This window comes from Dromiciops gliroides, chromosome 6, assembly GCF_019393635.1.
Source record: "Dromiciops gliroides isolate mDroGli1 chromosome 6, mDroGli1.pri, whole genome shotgun sequence".
Taxonomy (NCBI): domain Eukaryota; kingdom Metazoa; phylum Chordata; class Mammalia; order Microbiotheria; family Microbiotheriidae; genus Dromiciops; species Dromiciops gliroides.
In genome coordinates this window covers 17,659,143-17,675,042 of record NC_057866.1, presented here as the reverse complement: position 1 = coordinate 17,675,042, position 15,900 = coordinate 17,659,143, and the positions used below count along the sequence as shown (strand labels likewise).

Below are 15,900 nucleotides of genomic sequence, written 5' to 3'. Positions count from 1 at the left end.
CCACTTATTGTGCTTTAAGGTCTACAGATCACTTTACAAACATCATTTCATTTTGTCTTTACAATGACCTTAAAAAGACGGTGCAATTATAATGCCCACTTTCTAGATGAGGAAAATGAGGCAAAGGGGCAAAGTGATTTGCTCAGGGTGGTTCAGATAGTAAGTGTCTGAGGCAGGATTTGAACTCGGGTCTTCCTAACTCTAGATCTATCCGGTTCCACTCATTCATTTTACAGATGAGAAAAATGCAGCTCAAAAAGGAAAATCGCTTGCTCAAGGTTGCATCATCTTATATGAGAATCAAATGAACTAGGGATGTTTGAGCTGAAGAAGAGATGACTTGTGAGGTGGGGTGTGGAGGGCTGGTTATCTTGTATTCAAAGAGGTGCCTTGTGGAAGAGGGGTTAGGACTTATTTTACTTGATTGTTAGCCTACATCACTGAAGAACCCAAGCAATTACCATCCTCCTCTCTCCTTTCTGTGTCAGTTTCCCAAAGTTCTGTCTCCTCAAACACCTCAGTGAAATTAAAGGAGAAGTTGAATAACCCTTTAAACATTCTAGAAGAAAGAGGCTCAAGATGTTCAAATCATGAGTCCATGTTTACTAGGAATAATAGTAGCAAATTATAATGATACCTGTTGTCATTCCTGAAAGTGAAACTTTACTATGCTTCTCCACAATCTCATTGGTAGCACGGAATGTTTAACACGAACCAATAAGTACAAACTCAATTAAACTGGGCACCAGGAGCTTAAGGAACTAACTTCATAAACATCGTTTGAGCTATCATCATTGGTGCTTATCCAGAGCTTATCTAGTTATAAAGGAAAGCCCTTCCTTTAAGAAGCTCAGCATCTGACAAGGGAGCCAAGAAATAGAGGCATGCCTGCCTGCTAAGGTCCCTTCAAGCTCGAAATGTCTGTGATTCTCTGCCATGAAGATGTCAACAACAGACACGGAACTGCTTCCAGAAAGCCTCCCGTTCGTTAACTGACACCCTCAAGCAAGACTAGCTTTGTGTCATCCTGGGGCCTTTTTCCAAGTGTTTTGGTCGGGATCCAGACGGAGAGATTTGGAGGAGTGCTGTACTAAAAGTCTAAAACTGAGAGATTTGCTAACTTGGCTATGATCGTCTTTCAGCAGTTTCTAGATGTGGGTCACTTCATCCCCATGTTATGCTCGCTGGGCCCTGGCCTTGGCCAGTGTCATCATTTACATGGATTAACCCTTGGTTAATGGGAGCATTTGGTTAGTTAGAACACCCTGTTCTCCCATCATCCCTGTTAAATTGAGGTGTTACTGTGTGGGTGTGTGGGTATGTGGGGAGATAGGCATAGAGATGATGGATGGATAATAATAGGAGTTTTGGTGAAACTTGGTGAACTTCAAGCTCTCTCTGAGTCAACAGTGTGACATGGCAGCTAAAAAAGCCAATTTGCTCCTTGGCTGCATTAAGAGAGGACCAGTGTCCTCTACCCTAGCCAGACCACAGCAGGAGGGTTGGACTTGCTTCTGGAAGTCACATTTTAGGACACTGACAAGCTGGAGAATCCAGAAGAGGACAGCTAGGATGGTGGGGGTGCTGAGGGGCCCCCATCCAGAAGAAAGCAGCCTCGGGAAGAAGACATAGAGATGATAACTCTTCAAGTATTTTGCGGGTTGTCACATGACAACTGTTCTCTAAATATTTGGAAACCTCCAAATAATGCCATAGGACAATTCCTGGAGCAGCCAAATCCAAAGATCTAAGTATTTGACTTGTTCTGCTTGGTCTGAGAGGACAAAACTAGAAGCAAAGGGGTAAGATGCGGAGCCAGAAAGAGATGTGAAGTCAGGAAAACATTCCCAAAGTTCTGCACGTGGAGTCAGAAGGTCCCAGCTCTGCCACTTCAGTTCTCCTCTCTGTGCCTCAGAAACTGAGGTAAAATGAGAGGGGAGGACTAAAAGACTTTGAAGACCATGTCCAGTACTGACATTTTAGGTTCTCTGTTCTGAGGTCCCTTCAAACTCCGACATTCTATAAGGCCATAGAAGGAAGTGAGTTAATCAGGGGGCATGGGAAGCTGCAGGGATTGATTTCAATGAGAATTCACCTGTACGCTAGAGAAATCTTGGAGTGGGAATCAAGGGAGATGTCTTCTCCACCTTATTTTGCCACTTCCTGCTTGATCTCTGTATCCCTGATTCCTCATTAGTAAAATGATAGAGCTGGACTAGACGAATTCCCTCCCAACTCTACACCTTCTGATCCTACAAGAGATTTGGGAAATCTTTTCTTCTCCTTTCTGGTACGGAACAAGATAAAGAGCTCCATTGGGGAAGGAGCAATGCGAAGCCGAATACTGCCTGTGTCTCCTCCAGAAGAGGAAACTGAAGCACAGAGAAGTTTAATGGATTGCCCATAGTCACATGGCTATTAAGTGTCCAAAGCATGATCCATGCCCATGTTGTCCTGACTGCAAGGTCTACATTCCCCTTACACTATGTATGATTTGATTAGGATGGCATACTGTGGAGCATTATAATAGCTTACACTTGTGCATGGCTTTACAGTTTGCAAAATACTTACTTCCATTAACTTATTTGGTAAGACAAGGTAGGCAAGAAGGATTGCCTTCATTTCTTCTCTTCCCCCTCTTCCTTTCTCTTCTTCCTTTCCCTCTCTCCCTCTTTGTTTCTTGTTCTCTAGGTCTCCTTTCTCTCTCCTTTCCTTTTCTTTCTTTCTCATTCTCTAGCTCTTTTCTCCTCTTTCTCTCTTTCTCTTGTTCTCTAGCTCTCTTCTTTCTCCTTTCTTTCTTTATCTCCCTTTTCACTTCCTTCCTTCCTTCCTTCCTTCCTTCCTTCCTTCCTTCCTTCCTTCCTTCCTTTCCTTCTTTCTTTCTCATTGGACCAAGGACTCCTGGTGAGGAAACCCTCCCCTAAAACAGATCACCAAATGCTCAACAATTTACAGAGTTGGCATGGACCAGTGGCGTCAAACTAAAATAGAAGCAGGAGTGCACAAACCATACATAAGAATCCCTGAGGAGGCCTCATTGACTTAGAAGACCACATATTAGGATTATCTATATTCTATTGTATTTTTATTTTTATCCCCAGGTATTTTATGTGTTTTGTAGTTATTTGGAATGGGATTTACTTTTCTGTTATTGCTTCTTGTATATTTTTATTCATATTTTTAAATATTTCCCAATTATTTTTTTGTGTGAGGCAATTGGGGTTAAGTGACTTGCCCAGGGTCACACAGCTAGTAAGTGTCAAGTGTCTGAGTCTGAATTTGAACTCTTGTCCTTCTGACTCCAGGGTCGGTGCTCTATCCACTGCACCACCTAGCTGCCCCCTCCCAATATTTTAATCTGGTTCATGCTACATTGGAGAGGGCCTCTTGTCTGACACCTCTGGTGTAGAGCATTAAGTTTTATTGAGTTGCTCAGGGTCACACAATTAGTATGTGGCAGAAAGAGGACTTGAACCCTAGTCTTTCTAGCTTTGAGGTCACCTCTCCATGTACTATGTCACACTGCCTTTCTCTAGTACATGCAGCTGAGAAAACTGAGGCATGAGAGGGATTAAGTGACTCTTCCAGGGCCATGTGACTATTAAGTGGCAAAACCAAGACTTCAAACCTAGATCTCCTGACTCTCACAGCCTAGGGACCCTTCCCCTACACTCCCCTTCCCACCCCTGGGTAGAGTCCATTACAGTAGGAGTAGCCTCCCTCCCCAGAGGTGATGGAGACCAGATAAGGGTGCAATGAGATCTTGCAGCCTCTCCGCCCAGTGGGCCTGCCACTCTCTGCAGCAGCATCAGAAGCAGTAGCAACAAAATAAAAGTCTAATTTCTTGTTTCTTGAGTCGCTAACTTCCACTGGCAGAAAAATATATATATACACACACACATACATATATATGAAAATTTTGGATTCCCTTTCTTGGTTTCTGGAACAAAAAGCTCTTCTGCAGTTGTTCGTTGCTTCTTGTGTGATCAGTGTTTCTAAGCGATCCCTTTTTGCTGGAAGCCAACCATAACAGCTTTCATGAGGCAATGAAGCTCAGCTCCACTTGGTTTCTATTCGGAAACATGCCGTTCAGCAAGATCTAAGGCCAATTGAGAGGGAGAAGAAAAAGTTTGCCCTTGGCTTTCATTAGCCTTTTTATAATCTGGTGGGTTTTTTTTTTCTTTTTCTCTTCTCCATCCAGCATCCATACCGTCTGTGTTAAGAGCATTCATCTGGCTAATTTCCATGAAAATAGCATGAAGGCTGTCTTTACCAGTGAGCAGGCTGCTGCTGGAATGGTCCCTCAATCAGTGCTTGCAGTAACCTTTGTCAGATTCAAATGCATGGTTAAAAAAACCCAAAACACCAAAAACATTGGATGGACTAAAATGCTTGGCAAAAGCAAAACAGAACAGCCCAGTTTCATTGAATTTCCTGACTGATTATGGATGAGCCAAAAAAAATCCTATTTGAGTTCAACTTACTTTTGGAGATGTTTCTAAAATGCAAAAGTCCCCTTCCCTACCTTATTAAGTATAATGAAAATGACTGAGTCCTGCTTTGTTGCTCTGGGATCTTCAAATGCCTTCAGCTCAGTACTTGTCGACGTTTGATTCAATAAGTATTTATTAAGCACTTACTATTTGCTACATACTTAGGTATACGAAAACTGAAAACAAACATTCCCTTTCCCAAGGAGCTTACAGTCTACTGGTAGGGAAACCGTATCTGTGCTGATTAGTAAATGCAAAATTTATTCAAGGTAAATATAAAATAAGTTTGGTTGGTGGAGTGGAAAGCACTAGCTGGAGGAATCAGAGTGTCTTTTCAGAGATGCTTTTGCACTGAGCTTTGGAGGGAGTAAAGGGTTCCAAGAGGTGAAGGGCGGAGGAGAGTTCCAAGCACAGGGAAGATGAGATGTGGAATGTCTTATACAGAGAACAGGAAGCCAGCCAGATTGTCTGGAATGTCCATGTGCGGGGGGAGAGGAAGGGAAGGTGTATCTGTCTGCCACAGGATTGCAAAGGGCTGGAAATGCCAAAGAATTTGTATTTGGTCTATAGGTGAAAGGAAATCCCTAAAGCCTCTTGAACAGGCAGGGCAGTGACTTGATCAGATGTGCTTTAGGAAAACCAATTTGGCAGCTGGGTTAGAAGGTGGGTTGGAGAGGAGAGACATCCATTCCTAACACATGGTGCTAGAGAATAAAATGGAAGTGGTCAGTCAACAAAGTGTAGGAGATCGAGCTATATCTACACAGGGCATACTCAAGGCAATTGATTTGTGCTTCTATGTACCTAAGTTTTTCCTTCTGACTTGCTTCTTTTCTCCTAAAAGTCGAGTATACTTCCCCATACCTCCGGGGGTGAGGGGAAACCGACTAGACATTTCGGTTTCGGGTCGTCGAGGTAGTACTTTACTATTGTTTGAGATCTGAATCAAGATCATTTCCACAATCACTGCTTTCTTCCAATATGTTGTCATGGAAGGACTGTTGCATTTGGAGTCTGTATTTCAGAGTCCTGGTTCCTCCACTTTCTAGCTCTGTGGTCTTGCTCAGCATTGTGGATGGTATAGTTAATTGGAAGTTAGAGGACCTGGCTGCAAATCGTGACTGCCACTTATTACCAGCATGATCTGGAACAAGTTGCACGATCTCTGTAAGCCTCATTTTTCCCATCTGTAAAAAGGGGGTCCAAGTATATTACCTAGGCATTGTGGTAAAGAAGAAAAAAGGCATTGGCTATTTAGGAAGCCTGGCATAGTAAATATTGACCTCGACTTGAAGGCAGGAAGACCTGGGTCTTCCTGTTTTATATACTCACTAGCTTTTGAGTGTGCCTCAGTTTCTTCATCTGTAAAATAAGAGAGTTAGACTTAGGCTTCTAATGTCCCCTCCAGTTATAAATCCATAATTCTATGACATGTGAGGTCCTTTCTAGTTCCAAATTTATGGTCCTATGATCCTTTCTCCTTCTGGGTCTCAATTTTGAATCTGTAAAATTAGTTGGAGTAGATGATTTTTGTTTCCTTCTAAATCTAAATTGATGATTTTTCTATCCTCTTCTCTAGTCGTCAGTTTCCTTATCTGAAAAATGATAAGGATGGATTAGGAGACTGAACTTGAAGTTCCTTTCCAATTCTAAATTTATGTCATATTCCTTCCCTTCTCTGAGCCTCAGTTTCCCTGTGCATGAATTGAACTAAATAGTTTCTAAGGTTCCTTCTAGCTCTTAATCTATGATCCCACAAGGCTTCCCTTCTCTGAGTCTCCTTTTCCGCATCTGTAAGATGAAGGGGTTGGCAAGACCATCTCTTTAAGGTCCCTTCCAGCTCTGAACTCTCTTATTCAATGACAGTGGAGTTCACTCAAAGCGAAGTCAGGTGTTTTTCTGGTGACTTCAGGGGGTAACCTTCACTTGAAGTACTTAACTAATGAAAGGGAGTCAGCTTGTTCTGCTCGAAGTAAATCACTCAACCTTAGAACAATCCTTTTTACAGTATATCTTTTCTTGCTGTTGTATCAGCAGCCCCCCAAAGTGCCTTTTTCAAAAGGCAAAAGCTTCTCCGTGAATGACACCTCGTCTGCTTGGAGACACCAGCTCAACGCCCAAGTTTTCCCTTGAAAGTAGAATATGGCAGCTTGTTACCACCTCATGTAGCAGTTTTCTAGGCCCAAGGCACCAGGCTTTGAGTAAGCACCCACATACACATGCACACACATACCACTTTCTCCACCACACATCGGGATGCTCACCTGATGAAACATTTCTAAACAGATGTCAGGAATCTTGCAGGGAAATTCACAGAATGATTTTTATTTACATGGTTCAATACTTCCAAAATTTGTGATTTCATCAGCATGGGTATTCCCTCTGCCAGAGCAGATTGCAACCCCCTCAATGACATAAGAGACAGTCTTAGAGAGTTTCTGTGGCTGACAAGTTCACCACCCTGCAGTGAACCTTGTCAGGAGCCTTTCCATATTGAGCTGGGATTTTCCAATAATGGACAGTGGTAGGTCTGTACTTGAATTCTTTCCAGCTTGGTAGGACCCACCAGAGCTTGTGATCTGTGGGCTCTGTGCCAGGATGAGGTAGCAGAAGAGTCAAATAATTTCTCTAAGCCTCATTTTTCCTCATCTGTAAAAAGGGGGTTCAAGTATATTACCTAGGCATTGTGATATGGAAGAAAATAAGGCACTGACTATATAGGAAGCCTGGCACAGTAAATATGGAACTAGATTTAAAGTCAGGAAGACCTGAGTTCAAAACCTGTTTTACATTCTCACTAGCTTCTGAGTATGCCTGCGTTTCATGTGTAGAGAGAGTTTGATCATTGGAGTGATCATAAATTAGATCAATACATTGCTTCTATTTTTAAAAGCACCTGGAACAGGGCATGGTTTAACAGGCAGAAATGAGAGAGTGGAGAATAGCGGAGAGAGCATTAGACCAGGAATCAGGACTAATCACTGGACTTTGAACATTGTATTATGGGACTTTGAACTTCTCTGGGTCTGTTTTCTCATCTATCCAGTGAGGAGAGAAGACATAATGGTTCAGAAGAAAGAGTTCTGAACTTGGCATGAGATGGCTTCAATTTAAATTCTGAATTTGTCATTTTTACCTTGGGCAAAACATCTCTCTAATCCTTAATTTCCCCATTTATAAAAGGAAGGGGTTGGACTATATGATCTTCAAGGTACGGTCTATCTTTGAATCTATAATCTAATTATCCATGTGACTAGCTGATTTATACAGTGCTCCTAGCTCTGCTAGTCTAGGTTCTAGACCTTAGGTTCTACTATCCCTTGCCATTCTAACATTCTATTTTCCATGAAAGGCAGCATGACATTGGAAGATGAGGACTGGATTCGGAGTCAGGAAGACCTGGGTTCAAATCTTGCCTCAGATGTGACCATGGACAAGTTACTTAACCTCTCTGGGCCTCTGTTTACTTCTCTGTAAAATGAGGAACTTGATGGCCTCTAAGATTCCTTCTGACTCTAAGCTCCATGTTCTAAAGTCCCATTTAACTCTGCCATCCTGTGTTCTAAGGTCCCTTCTATCTCTAACATTCTCCATCGTAAGGTCCCTCCCAGTTCTGACATCCCATCAATCAAACAACATATATTTATTCCATGTTCTAAGGCCCATTCCAGCTCTGACAGTTCTATGTTCTAGGTTTGGGGCTCCCTTCAGTTCTCAATTTCTATGATTTTAAAAGTGTGTGTCTATTAGGAATGTCAGATCCCTAAAAGAGTTCTTTGTCATTTATAGCTCTATTATGTAAGAATTTAGATTCAGCCTTACATGATTGAGAGTTCTGTTGCAAGGACTAAGGGGTTTTACAGAAGAATGAGATGGGCCAGTTAATGCCATGGGCCCTTTTATTTGATGTATTTAAAGGAAGATAACCGGCTTAACTGGAGATAGCCAAGGGAGCATAGGAAAAGGGGAGAGAGCCAACAAAGGAAAGGTTTCATGGCAGCCCAGTGAATCTCTCTGTCTCTGTCTTTCTGTCTCTCTCTGTCTCTGTCTCTTTCTGTCTGTCTGTCTGTCTCTCTCACACACACACACATACACACCCACCCTACTGGGCGACTTACTGGGAGACTAAGTCCTCCAAAGCAGGACTGAATTGGCAGAGAAGGAGACACAGTATGACTGGAGTTGTCTGAAGGGATCCTTCTCCATAGTGGTCTTCAGGCCGTAGCAGAAGAAGGGAGTTCTCAGTGGACTCCTCCCAGCACTTAGCCAGTTGTTGCAGCACATTCTCACTGGAGACCCCTGTGTGTGTCTTCACCCTAGACATCAGGGCAGCTTAGGCAGTTGTGGAGTCAAGGTGACTCCCATATTTTATGGGCAGGGGACAGTTCCTGCTCAGCCCTTGCTCTGATTGGTTTTCTACCCCACCCCTATCAGGCAGACAGGAAGGTGCCAATCAACCAGAAAATGAGGAGCTTCTAGCCAGGAAGCTTCTAAGCAGAGAAGATCGAGAAAGGAGGGACTCCAGGAAAAGACTAAAGCAGGAGGTTAGAGTATAGTTAGCTTCTGGGGCTGAGGACTTGGCCTGAAAAGCCAGAAAACACACACACCCCAATTATAGAATTATTATACATAATGACATGATATATGATATACTTCTATACAATAACTATATTTTATAGTATATAATATATAATCGTATATATAAAACATTAGCTGATTATCACTAGTTTTTGGTGCTTTAAGGCTTGTAAAGTGTTTTACAAGTGTTATTTTATTTGATCCTCACAACCCTATGAGGTAAGTGCTATTATTATTTCCATTTCACCAAGGAGGAAACTAGGGCTAAGAGGAGTTAAATGATTTGCCCAGAGCCACAAAGCCAGGAAATTTCTCAAGATTTGAATTCCACTCTCCTGATTCCAAGTCCAGTTCTTTATTCTGTGTTCCCACCATGCTGCCTCATTCAACTACTGATTTATTGTTTCAGTTAGGACATTTTGTATGATCTTTATTTACATGTCACTACTAATAGCATTGGTGGCCTCCAAACCCTAAGGCTCTAGAACTGCTAAACATAGCCCCACCCTAGTATCCTCTAGGAACCGTGCCTGGGTATAGAAGGGTTAAGAGAAATGTGATGGATGCCGCCTACCAGGCCCGATTTAGTCCTGGTTTGTGGGGCCTGGTGAGATATCTAACAGTGAGGGCTCCCAACCTTCTGTAGCCCCAGATACCTGCTGTGGGCCCCCCAGAAGCCTTCCTTCCCTTCACAGGGCTCTGTCTTGGCAAGCACCAGTCTCTAGTTCTCCGCCAACAGTGACAGCTTTGTCCCATTCACAGCCATCCCACTGCTTCTCTCAATAGCATCTCTGGGGTTGTCACGGGTCCCTACTGCAGGGGCTCCCCCACCTCACCAGGGGATAAGAACAGTCCTTTCTGGTGCTTGCTCCCACCCCTACCTCACCAACTACCCTTCCTGTGGCTCCCAATTTCTGCTGCAGCCAGCTGCCTCACTCTTCCCAAATGTTTTGTCTTTTCTGGGAAAACACCCCAGAAGGAATCAATTTCTCTCTTTATATTGGGTTCCCACCTAAAGAAGAGCTCGGGAAATCAGGAAGGTCAGTCACCAAAATGGAAACTAAAGTGGGTATTACGAAGGTGAAACATGCAGAAGACTTTGTGGATATCCTTCCTTGTCATTTCAGTCATTGGATCATGGAATGTTTGTGAAGGCATGAACACTAAAATACAATGTTAGATCTGGGAGGGAATACAAAATGTCTGAGCCTGAACAGACCTTAGAGAATGTCAGAGTCTGGAGCGAACTTAAAACACATAATATAAGAGCTGGAGGGACCTTAGAATGTTAGAACCGGGAGAAACTTGAAAGGTTACAATGCTCATTTCTCTCACTTTACAAATCTAGAGATCACAAATCCTTTTAGTATCTGAGCTGGAACTAGCACCCAGCTAGCTCTCTTGACTCAAAGCTTAGTGCTAGCCTGCTAACTTCTCTTTTAGGGTCTCTGGCTTCTGCAGTTTGAAATTTGGAGGTTACCAAGGGAAGAGTAGAAAATCCTAATTACTGTGATCACTGGTCCTTGGAAACTAGGGCAATAAAACCCAGTTGGCATACTAGCTTTGTCTCTAACCAGTTTCTCTAACCAGGACCCAAAAGATATGGGTCTGAGCCAAAAAAGAAAATCAAGCCAAGAAAATCAGGAGGCAAGCAGAATGATTGGGCATATCCAGGTCTTGTCGTTTTTCATTCAATTCCGCAAACATTTATTAAATGACTACTATATGCCAGGGACAGCATTAGGGGACACAGAGGCAAAAAAAAAAGTTCCTGCCCTCAGAACATTTATATTCTTCTGGGTAGAAACCACATGTACACAGATAAGTTGATACAACCTATATGCAATGTAGCTATAAAGTAACAATAGAAATTGGGTGAATCAAGAAGGACCCTGGAAGGAAGTCCTGGATCTGAGCCTTGAAGGAAGCTAGTGTTTCGACTTCTTTATACATTTCTTTTCTTTTCTTTTCTTTTCTTTTCTTTTCTTTTCTTTTCTTTTCTTTCCTTCCTTCCTTCCTTCCTTCCTTCCTTCCTTCCTTCCTTCCTTCCTTCCTTCCTTCCTTCCTTCCTTCCTTCCTTCCTTTCTTCCTTCCTTCCTTTCTTCCTTCCTTCCTTTCTTTCTTTCTTTCTTTCTTTCTTTCTTTCTTTCTTTCTTTCTTTCTTTCTTTCTTTCTTTCTTTCTTCCTTCCTTCCTTCCTTCCTTCCTTCCTTCCTTCCTTCCTTCCTTCCTTCCTTCCTTCCTTTCTTTCTTTCTTTCTTTCTTTCTTTCTTTCTTTCTTCCTTTCTTCCTTCCTTCCTTTTTTCCTTCCTTCCTTCCTTCCTTCCTTCCTTCCTTCCTTCCTTCCTTCCTTCCTTCCTTCCTTTCTTTTTTTTGAGCAGGGCCATGAGAGTTAAGTGACTTGCCCAGGGTCACACAGCTAGTAAGTGTCAGGTCCTCCTGAATCTAGGGCCAGTGCTTTATTCACTGCACCATCTAGCTTCCCCATGTTTCCACTTCTTATCAAAATTAGTAACATTTTCAGGAGAAGGAGGAAAGGAATGAGTTGGGGTAGGAAAAAGTCAAGGAAAGAGAACAGTAGTCACCTGCTCCCCTTGGAAACTTGCCTTTCCTCCCCAAGTTGTGATCTAATCCTGAATGGTCCCCCCAACCTATCTGTGTGATCCTTGGGAGGTAATATGCAGCAATGGAAAGAACCCAAGACTAGGAGTTGTGAGACCCAAGTTCTTGGGTTGTTTAAGTACTGACACCCTGTATGAGACTGGCCATTCGCTTCCCCTCCCCTTTCTTCTCTGGTAAGGGTCCTAGGTAGTCTCAAAGGTGCCTTCGAGCTCTGCCATTCAGTGAACCATTGCCCTTCCTCCCCTTCCAGCCCATAGAGGGCCTGCCTTCCCTCCTGCCTGAGAAGGTAGTTCTCTCTCTCTTCTTCCCCCTTGGGAGGATAATGTTTCCTGCTAACCTCTCCCTGGGGTGGGAAGAATCAATAAAGGCTTGGCTTTAAAAGGGTTTACTGCTTCTTGAAAGATAGGTGCTACAGAAAAGAAAAAAAACACACCACACTTTGATGCTTCCTCTCATTCACTTTCCATTCCACGCCATGCTAAATTTAGCTTTCCATTTTTTCACCCTGCGTTGATAGACAGTGTCCAAGCCACTGATAGATTCATTCAGTGAGGCTAACAGTTGGGCATGTGGTCTCTGTTTTTCTGGCTTATATAGACAGTCTTGGCTGAGGAGTCTGCACTCCTGACTCCTAGTCTTATCCCTGTCATTAACTATCCATGGAGCACTGCCTCCCTATTTCTTTTTTGTTTGTTTGGGGTTTTTTGCAGGGCAATGAGGGTTAAGTAACTTGCCCAGGGTCACACGGCTAGTAATTATTAATTTTTTTTTTTTTTGCGGGGCAATGGGGGTTAAGTGACTTGCCCAGGGTCACACAGCTAGTGAGTATCAAGTATCTGAGGCCAGATTTCAACTCAGGTCCTCCTGAATCCAGGGCCAGTGCTTTATCCACTGTACCACCTAGCTGCCCCTAAAAAATATTTTTAACACATTTCTTCCTTGCACAGTATCAAGGCACTGGATGGCTAAGGAGGACAGAGGGCCCTAAGATATGGGAGAAGAGCAAGCTCTGAATATGCATTTCTCTAGCTTCCCATTTCTCACTGGGATTGGATGGAGGCTTCAACAAACATACATTCATAGCCCCCATCTCTCCAGTGCTTTGCTGTTTAGCAAATACGTTCTATAGTTGCTGAGGTAGGTGGCATCAATATGATCATCCCAATTTCAGACTGGGAATCGGAACCCCAAGGAGCTTAAGTGACTGGCCTCAGCCTAAACAACAGCCTATGGATTTCAACTAAGGTCCATCTGACTCAAGCTCCACTTCTCTTTCTGCCTTGCTGTCTTCCACAAGGGCATATGCCTCAGTGATGCCCAATGAGTTGCTTATAATGTTTTCTCTTCCAGAAAAGAATGCATGTAGCACTGCTCTCTTCCACATCGGCATGGCATGGGGAGGATCTCACTGACTGAACAGAGAAAAGAACGTTATTTTAGGAAGTAAGGTGGCGGTCAAGGGAGGGTGCACCACTGAGTCCATTATCTTTTTTTTTTTTTTTAACTTCTTGGATTGTAGGTTTGCCAAGTACTTTAAGATGGAGAATGGCAGTGAGTATCGGACACTTCTGAAGGCATTTGGCATCCGTTTTGATGTACTGGTATATGGAAATGTGAGTCCTCAAAGCTGAGCATGGCAGAAGGGTGAGGGAGGATGCCCAGGGAAGATGTGAGAAGAGTCAAAGGGATCTTCAGGAAAGGAGAGCCATAAACCTTTGGATAACACAGCGGCCCCTGGGATTCCTTTACTCTTGGGATCTAATGTTTCTCAGGTTTTCTATAGGATTGTTCTGAGGGAAGGATCTCTTATTAAATACCCTCCAGTGTTTATTTGTTTGTCCGCAAGCTCACTATGTCACATTGCACCTGCAGGCTGGCAAGTTTAACATCATACCCACCATCATCAGCTCTGTGGCAGCCTTTACCTCAGTGGGAGTGGTAAGTCTGGGTGCCTGTCACTTGAGCATTCCCCAAAGGTTTCAGTTAGGGTAGGAAGACAGCTTCTATTGGGGGACTCCATGGTGGCATTCTAGCAATACAAGTGAGGCATATTTTCATCCATTCCCTGCTCATCTGCCTGTTTTATGGTGGCATCTCGTGTGACAGTCCTCTCTGTTTACTGCATCACCATGAAAATGAGTTTGGGGATGGCCAAAGTAAGTAGAGACAGTGTTTGGTAAGATAGGCATGTCCCCTCTTTCCGTGCCTCTACCCATGTCTCTCTGTCTCTCCTTCCACCTCCATGTTCCAACATTAGAATGTTGGAGTTAGAGTCAAAAGGAAATCTCTGCCAAATCATAGTTTTGTGACCTTTATTACTTTATGTCTCCAAATCTGTTTTCTTATCTGTAAAATGGGGGTGCTAAGACTTGCATTCCCTGACTCTTGGAGTTCTTGGGAAGAAAGAACTTTGTAAACTAGTCACACAATGGAAATATGAGCTATAATTAATTTTACACTGGTCAAGTGGCCTGTGCCCTCTGTTGCTCTCTCTGTTTCCTCCTGTCCTCCCCATCCCCTGTCCCTGCCCTCACCCCATCTATAGCACTCTAGTTCCTGGGAACTTCCCCCACCAACAGTCTCTCTTCCTTCCAGGGCACAGTCCTCTGTGACATCATCCTCCTTAACTTCCTAAAGGGTGCAGACCAGTACAAAGCCAAGAAGTTTGAAGAGGTAAGGATCCCAAGAGAGGCCAGAGGAAAGCAAGAGATGAGGGGAGGGCCAAAGTAAAGGAACAGCAGTTAGGAAGAGCTTCTGGCTCTTCCTGTCAGAGCCACTCAGAGCCACTATCACTGCAAATTCAGGCCAAGAGAAATAGGAACAGGGAGGTAGGAACTGCTGCCAATAGCCCCACTGAAGGTCTCAGCTTCTCCCCCACTGTCTGTAGGCAGACATGAAAATCGCAGAGATCCAAGGCTTCTGGCTAGCATTTCCAAACCTAGCCCTCATACTATGGCCATCAAACTGAATGTGTTTGACAGAAGGGAAAGTAAAAGAGCCAGGTGCAAATTCAGCATGGTGAAGCAGTAAAACTGCTGCCCAGGTATGTCCTGTGGGTTTCTCTGTGTTGTGTAGGTGCCTGGAAAAGTCTTGTGAGTTGGGTTGTGCTTTAATTTGCCTGGAGTTTTCAGCACAGAAGACATCTAAGAGTTGGGTAATTGTGATTTTACGTCATAAGGTCAATGAGTTAGTTACATCATTGGCAGCATCTGAACCTTTTCCCCTATGCTCTCAGGCATGCCTGCGTAAGAGGCAGTTTGTAGTCTTAGGCCCCTGACAGGAGAAGGAGGTTCAGTAGGAGGAGAAAGGTAAATATGGGTGGGTCACGACAGAGAATAGGGACTGCATTATCAACCACTCCTTCTCCTGTAAGATCCCTGGGCACAGATGGTTCCTATAGCAGGATGTTTTAGGCTCCTGTCTTCTCCTCCCATCTTATCCAGGTGAATGAGACAACCCTGCGATCTGCCACTTCTACCAACCCCATGTACCCCAGTGACCAGACCCTGGAGGGCAGAGAGGAGAAGCAATCCACAGACTCCGGAGCCTTCTCCATTGGTCACTAGGCCTCCTCGCTCCAGTTTATCATTACGTTTATGCTATAGGAATCTATACCTCATGACAGTGGACCTTCCACTGGGGAGGAGGTGGAAAGGGGAAGAGGCTCAGTGTAGGAGTGGCAATAACCCAGACCCAGTTCCCAGACCTCCTGGTGTGCCAACCAATAAGCAGCGCTCCCTGCTAGGGCTGTGAACATTCTCACTGAGAGTTTGTCATCCCCCAGGGCTTCTTCTGTCCTACTACTTCTTTCAACTCTGAGGCTGAAGTCTTGCTTACCTCACTGCCTAAGGACACCCTTGATCCCCTTACCCACTGCGTATACTCATGTGTAGAATATCTATTTGGTGTGACTGTGATGATAGCTTCGGTGTATCCACACTAGATGACTCCCTATATGCCATGTAAATGATTATGAGCTCATTGTGGAAAAGAATTGATAATGAGCAAAGAAGAAAAACTGGTGCCCGAGGTGGACCCCTAGAACAGTAATGAAGTTTGTGGACATATTCCTACCTTCCCTTTCAGATCATTCCCTTATTTAGGGAGCTTTAGTTTTTTCCTATTGCCCCTAGGATAAAATGCAAACTCCTAAGGCTGGTGTTTAAGAGCCTCTACCTCCCTTCCCAGCTTTATTTCACAATACTCCT

At 43.7% G+C, this 15,900-nt stretch overlaps 1 protein-coding gene across 1 annotated transcript in view; it reads left to right on the top strand.

The window, feature by feature from the left end:
- P2RX3 (purinergic receptor P2X 3) overlaps nt 1-15,337 on the top strand; it is a 34,427-nt gene extending 19,090 nt beyond the window's left edge. Inside the window, exons 9-12 of the mRNA XM_043972560.1 lie at nt 13,212-13,305; nt 13,565-13,630; nt 14,288-14,365; nt 15,136-15,337. Coding sequence (XP_043828495.1) covers nt 13,212-13,305; nt 13,565-13,630; nt 14,288-14,365; nt 15,136-15,258 — 361 coding nt within the window. The 3' untranslated portion in view covers nt 15,259-15,337. The remainder of the gene's footprint in view (nt 1-13,211; nt 13,306-13,564; nt 13,631-14,287; nt 14,366-15,135) is intronic.
- Nucleotides 15,338-15,900: the final 563 nt, after the last annotated feature.